Genomic DNA, 7158 nt, shown 5'->3' on the forward strand with positions numbered 1-7158 from the left:
ACTTGCAGAAGTGAAGAGATCCCATTTTCAAGGATGGCAATGTCCAAGCTCTGTGCTTCATTTTTGAGAAAAATAATTTGGTTTACAAGCAAATCTGGTTATGCAATATACAACTGAAAATAGGGATTTTCTCAAAATAGGACTTTTCTGTATCTTTTACCGGTTATTTCTCTGACATAATAGACCTTCACAGAAACCCCAGGTAGTCCAAGTCCTGCTCAAATTAACAGGATACATATTTCAAAATACAGTCAGTGAGATATAGAGTAACAACTGCTGCCTTAGGGTACTCCAGGGCTGCAGACTAAGCCTAAGTTTAGCAGATTTTGTACTTGATCATTCATACACTATCTTTTTTAGGAGCAGCTTCTTCTCCCTTTCTGAGCTATCTGGACATATGCTTGGCAATCTTTAACTACTGAAACTACCTCTTCCCAAAAATCAAGTTTTTAGAGCTTCATTTTAAGAAACAATGTCAGGTAGAATAATGGCCAGATAAAAAGCAAGATGGAAAATCAATACCAAAACCTTTCTGTGCTTTCTGGTAGCTAAGATGGAGGGGAGAGTGCAATGATTTCTGGCACTGCAACTCAATGAAACACAAGTCTACTGAAAATTGATAAATAAAGAGTAGAGGTCAGGGGTTCCATGCAGGGTACAGGAGACAGTGAGAAGGGACCAGGAGCTCTCACACTAGCTGCTATGAGTGGGCTAAGGAACAGATTTCATTATTGTATTTCAATCCTTTTTGCATTACAAAAGATACAGGAAAAGAAACTGCAGAGAGTGTTCAATGTCTATACAAACTATGCAGCTGAAAAGGCTGTTAGCTCTCTTTTAGAGCAAGTGGTGACATTATCTGCTGCTCTACTTTAAAGGAAGCCAGAAATGTAAGGTGTTGAACAAGGAGATAACTAAGCTCTCTGCATTTGTCCTTAAAAGTCCAAATACAATTGTTTTACACTTGAACTCACAGCCTGCATGCCTAACAACCTGACATTTCCATTTGCTCTTGGAACAGCTTTGACTTGACCAAGAATACGGATACCAATCCAGTAAGTTATATGCTTCATTCTTACAACTTCACTGAATGAGGAACATCAAAATCCACCACCTCAAATTCAGAGGATGCGCCATGCCATGTGTAATGATGGTGCTTTCCAAGGCTACAACGGGTCTCCCTTCCACCAGAGCTTCCTGTACAGAGGGATGAATCCTGACATAACCACCTGGGGATAAACACAGAAGAGTGAGTTATTTGTGTGGGTGTTTGCAGTAACTACTGAGCTGTTTTATAAAATGCAAATTGTCGTCATCACAACAAATTTATCCCCCTCTTCAGCTGTTCTTTGGAGGGAATTTACAAATAACTTTAAGAAGACTAGAGCTGTGTTTTATGTAAGTGAAATGTGTGCAAAATATCTCTACTGTTAATATGAATTATAATCCTCATCACCATCACTGAAGGATCCTCTGCCACCATTTTTGCAGTTGTATGGTTACTCTTATTCCACTTGAACGTTATTGTGAACAAACTGAGCCCTGCAACCATGCCTAAAGATAGAAATATGTTTTAGAAGAGTGGAAGCACCAAAGGACACCAAAGGAACTCACTGCACTACTCACCATGCAGAAGTCTTCTCATCTGGGTGGCCCCACGTGCCATGGAGGACACACGTCTTCCCAGGCTGAAGGTTATCTTCCTAATCATCTTGTGTGTATGGATGGTCCTGAGATAACAGAGGTCAGGTGAAAAGGAAAGATATAATTTAACAATGATGTGACCCTAAGAAGCTAAACCTTAGAAGGTAGACAGCCCTTGCCTAAGAGATTGCCTGGAATCTCCTGGTGTTTGGAGCATGAGCCAGGGTGGCAAAACAAAATGTTAAGCTGCAAAAATGGAGTTGGAAGGGGTCACTTGACCCATTGTCAATGCTGGTGGAGCAGAGGAAAGGATGAGGAGTTACAAACTAGGGAGAATTCTGAAGCAGAAAACCTTTTAAATTCCAAAGTGACCTGCTCATGATAGATGTCAGGCCCAGCCACTGCCACCTCCAACATGAAAGGTCACAAGGAGGAATCTACAAAGCAGAATAGTGCTACAGGGATAGGAACCTGTTTTTTGCCGGTGTCTAGGAGAAAATAAGAAGCTCAAAAAGGAGCTGAGAACTGACAAACTAGACTGGAACTGCAAGGAGGAGAGAGCAGCTTTCCCTAGAGCTGGGAGTGCTTTATGCAGGCTCATGTTACATCATCCTTTTTAGCACTGTGCCTTGGAAGCAGAGTGGCAATTCAGCCCCAGCAACAAACTCCAGAACTCCTCTTGTCTCTTAGCAACTCCTTTTCACTCTAATTAAATTCATTCCCAAACAGAGAAAGAGGGGGAGAGAGTTGTAAATGTTAAGAGAGTGGTCTGGTCTGGGCCTCAGGGCAGTTTCACTCAATGCCTGGCTGCTTCACATACTTTCCCTGGGCTTTTGGCCATATCCCTCCAGTCTCCCTGCTCCTCACCCCTTCACTAGGAGGAAAGGATCCCCTTCCTCAGTTCTTTGTGCCTATTGTTAACTCAGATGGCAAATTAATTAAAAAACAGTACTGTGTTCATGTTACAGTTGGCAGAACATGGCTCTGCTCTCAGTACAGTGTGTGGCACTTCAGCTATACAGAAAATTCTTACACCCAGGGAGAGTGTATTTGCCCAAATCTGAAGACTTCAATTATACAGGACAGCTTGGGCTGTGCTATTTAAGAAATGTGGGACTGGATCAACTAGACACAATACACACCTGACTGAAACACTAAGATTTTCCACTTTCCAAATCCTTTTCATGCTAAGCTCGGCAGCTTGAGCTGTTCATGGGTTCATGCAAATGTTCTGGTATGGCTGTGTGTGTGCCTACAGACCCCTCACTCTCTGTGGCAAAATCAGTTTTGGAATAAATTCATTAAGCCAACAGGGTTACGCCAGGCATCGGTTGAGCTGCTCGAGTTGTGCTCTGAATTTTAACAACTCCGCAAACTCAGAAGCACTACACCAAGGAGTGCCCAAGCTGTACTGGCCAGTGGATAAAAACCAGCTGGTCACCACCAGAAACCCAACAGGGCTGAGCTGATATTCACGGGAAGCTTGGCCAACATCCAGCTTGAACTGGCTCAAAGATTTTTGAAGCTTGGTAAGTTATGCTGCAAGACCCATACGACCTTTTGCTTTGTAACCAAACTTTGCACATTCCTAATGCACGTTTCAGGCAGCTGGAGCACGGACCTGCTCTCCTCCCGCCTCCCCTGTGACCCACACTGCGTATCCGACCTCATGGAGCAATGGCCTGGTGTCTCTTACCTTAGGTGTCTGTCTCATGGAGGGAGGCTGGGTGGTACTGGAGCGGTGCCTGGGCAGCCCTGGGAGGAGGCAGAGGAGGGGGTGTGCTGGCCAGAACTCCTAGCCAAGAGAATCTATTTATTATTAACCACAGGCACAGCTGAGCTCCACAACTGCTCCCTGCCCAGGGTGCAGGGGGCCACTGTACAGCAGGGCCAGGAAAGCTTCTGTGATTATTTTTGTTCACACAGAGCCAGATTTTCCCCTTGCTCTTTAAAAGACTTTTATCATTTTTCAGATTCCTTTCCTTTTACATTTTTTTTAAATCGGTGAATTCCTTGCTTGCTAAAACAATGCCTTTGCAGACTGAGCCCCTTTGTGCTCATTCCTAAAAAGCAGAGGAATCACATTCGTGCCTCCCCCGCAACTTTGCTAAATGCAGCTGTTAAATCTCTTTCTTCCCAGGATGAGAGCTCTACCCAGCTCTTGGCCCCTCCAGCAAGGAAAGCTGTAGGTCTAAAGACAGTTGTGGCCTCGTTTTTTACGATGCAGATATCTGGCTACACCCAGAACACAAGTTGAGCTCACAGCAAAAACTATTGTAGTCTCCTCCTATAAAGACAATCCATTCTAGCAGTTCAAGGGCAGCTTTGAGCAATGACTGTGAAATTAATATTTGTCCCCTCCTAAAAAAAAACACGATACTTTGATATCTAATGCATAGCTATTGTACATGCTTCAGAAAATACCAGAGCTGAGATTTAGACAGCCATGAAGGAACTGATTTACAGGTTAAAAGACAGACATGCTTCTGTGCAGCTTCCATGCACAACATAAAACTAGCTGAAGTAATTACTAATGCATTGCTAAAGTAATCAGTGTCAGGGAACTGACTTTACTGCAATCCATTAATCAGGAAATCGTAAAACATAGGCTGTTAAAGCAGCATTTGCACTTTACACTCGTCCCTTTCAAAAGAAATTTCTTTCAACTTCCGTTTAACCCAGCAGTAACAAATCGTGTCTTACTTTCTACATCCTTCTAGTCTCTTCAACTAAACACATCCAAGGAAACTTCAAACAAAGCTTGCTGAGCTACAAAGACAATCTGCCTCTGACTTCTACTACCCAGTCTGGAGGGAATTTAATTGCAAGAATGATAGATTGCATCCTAAGATACCACCAATGGATGATGAAGATTTTATGAACAGTATCTTTTTCCTGGGAGGATGGGTAGCCAGATGTATTAGAAAGAAAATGTGTAGGTAAAATAATATTTTTTAAGAATACACACAAATTATAATGACATAATTTTATTTTCTATTACATCTATTTTCTATTACATCTATTTGGAAAGACTGCAGTATTGTAGGAATCTATCTGGACCATCATGTTTTTGACATACTCTCAGGCAAGATGGCTTAGTAACCAAGCTGGTCACTCGGTTTCCAGTTCTCAACATCATCTCAAGGTGAGCTTATGCAGTGGGCACCCAAGTCCAGCCTGTCATATTAGGTAAGTCAGGGGTAAGGATATTTTGCTTCATTTGTAATTTTTTTCCTTAAATCCAGGAGAAAATCAGCCTGTTGGATTTTTAACTCAGCTTTCGAACATGAACCTGTAGGTCTCTGAGACAAAATGGGGCGGATCAAACAGGTCTCTGAGGGTACTACTGCAGTCTTGTGCATATCCCAGCAGGCTTCTGCAGTGTGATATATGGCTGACAATAGCGATGATGGAGTTTGGAAGCAGCCATAGGGGACTGGCAGGAGAGAAGGCCCTGGAGAAGAGCTGGAGACAGATTTGTGTGTAAGTGCAGGGCAGTGTATAACTCACTCCCCTGCCTGCTGCAGTGTTAGCTGCCTTTGCAGTCCCGTCTGCCTGTCCCTGACCCAGAGCTTGCTGCTGCTACTTCCCCCTCTGGGCCTCAGAAGTAGAAGTTAATATTAAACAGGTTCCTGAGTAAAATGGGAGCGGCTGGGAACAAAGAAATTGCCATGGCAAATTCCTGCTGCTCCCTGGGAGCTGGGCCCTACAGCCACCCTGGCATTTTTCTTTCTGAGTGATTCCTAGAGTTTATCTCCCCTGAAACCTTTCCTCTCTCAGGAGTGTCACTGCCAGAGGCATTAAGGAAATGGGAAACTCCACATTACTTTTGTCACTTTCTCATGTCCACCATGGGACACTATTTTCCTTTCCCATGGTGGACACTATTTTCCTTTCCCTGTGCACCTGATTTCTAAGAGTCTATTTACAATTGTTAGGCTGGGATTTGCTCATTGGTGTTTCTCTGTTTTTGAAGCTTGTTTCTAAGCTGCTAATACCCAGGAGACCTCCTAGGGACATGCAGAATCATACAGAAGACATTTAACCATTCACTTATTTTACCTTAGTGAGAACTGTGGTGCCTGGAACTGTCTGTCTTGTCAGGGCAACAATCTAACCAATACTAAGGTCTGACAAAATCACTCTTTAGTGACTTAACCTCTTTAACTGTCTTGACATCCTTCCACTTTCATCAGCAGATTTTCATGATCATTCTAATGGATCCAAAATAACTTCCCAGATTATCTTAATGGCTTAAAAGTATTTGATTTTTTTTCCTAATGTGAAGTATTTTTTCCTCCAGCTGTTTCTAACAGAATGCAAGACTGAACATACACACCTGGTGCAGTTTTTGAACTTAGTATTTCAGTGCTGAACATTGCATGAAAAATGCTCTATGATGGAATCAGGTGCAGAAAATAAGTTTCTTCTTTTAGATACTAAAAAGGTATTCCCAATTCTCATGGGACAGTTTTCCATTGAACATCCAGGCTTTCTCTTAACAGGGGTTTGTTGAACTGAATTTGGCATTGATTGATTGGCATTGATCACTGTGGTGATAATATCAGGAGGGAGTCTGCTACATAGAGAGCCTGGATCAAGATCTTTATTTGGGTGCTCTTTGTCGTGGATGAAGGTTGGCCTTATACAATCATTCAAATAAGTTGTCCATTCCAAGATTGTTGGAGTTCAAAATTCACTCCAAGAATTAGCCTTTTTTTGTGTTTTACGCATACCTGTACCTTGTTTTGAAGCCTGTTAAAATCGATATGTTTATTTCACCTCCTTTTAATTCAGAGCTCTGTTCGCCCAGGTCTGAATTCTGCATATTCCAGAAAATGCCAATGAGCATTCCCATTGTCTCATTCCTGAGGTAGTTGGAGGGCAGTAAAGTCATGGTTTCAAGGAAACCTGAGAACAGATTTACCTCTTCTCTCCTGTCTAGTGCTCTTCCTAAAGTCCAGCATCTTAGGGCACTGTCCTAGTGCCTATGTTTAGAGCAAAGGCTTAATTTCAGTATTTTCTGGACTGATTGATGGCCTGGATACGTTTGATTTATTAATATATTTTCAAGGAGAGAGGCAAAATATCAGTAACACTGCACTGACAGCCTTCTCCCTTCACCTTGCCCCTGTGCCCCAGCTTGTCACTATCTTTTTGGAATGTGTTTAGTACTTGGCTTAAGGTTCTTGGCAGTAAGAAGCCAAGGGCACCATGTGGATCAGGCAAACACTAGTTTCACAACCAGGATCCATTACAGAATCACAGAATAGGTCGGCTCGGTGGGATCATCATCTGGCCCAACCTCCCTCCGCGAGCAGGGTCGTCCTAGGGCACACGACACAGTGTGCCTGACAATCCTCTGACGCGGATTGCGTCCAGAGGGTTCTGGAGTATCTGCAGTGAGCGACGTCCTACAGCAAAAGGACGCGATGTTTTTCATCCCATTTGCGCAGTACCGGGTGACTCAGCGCCAACTTTCGGGCTGGGCCTTTGCGGCGCCACTGTCCCGTT

The 7158-nt window shown here is 43.2% G+C and overlaps 1 protein-coding gene across 5 annotated transcripts in view; it reads right to left on the reverse strand.

Moving 5' to 3' along the window:
- The window catches only part of LOC128807680 (uncharacterized), a 28366-nt gene extending 21222 nt beyond the window's left edge, over nt 1–7144 (reverse strand). For 3 of the 5 annotated variants that reach the window (XM_053978203.1, XM_053978200.1, XM_053978205.1), the window contains exons 1-2: nt 1627–1732; nt 1115–1229 (exon numbers count right to left, since the gene is read on the reverse strand). In XM_053978203.1, the coding sequence (XP_053834178.1) occupies nt 1115–1229; nt 1627–1711 (200 nt within the window). In that variant the 5' untranslated portion in view covers nt 1712–1732. Of the gene's footprint in view, nt 1–1114; nt 1230–1626; nt 1733–3340; nt 3437–5983 lie in introns of those variants that run through there. The other 2 variants (XM_053978201.1, XM_053978202.1) reach the window with 2 other exon arrangements.
- Nucleotides 7145–7158: the final 14 nt, after the last annotated feature.

The sequence above is a fragment of the Vidua macroura genome, chromosome 5 (assembly GCF_024509145.1).
Source record: "Vidua macroura isolate BioBank_ID:100142 chromosome 5, ASM2450914v1, whole genome shotgun sequence".
Lineage (NCBI taxonomy): Eukaryota > Metazoa > Chordata > Aves > Passeriformes > Viduidae > Vidua > Vidua macroura.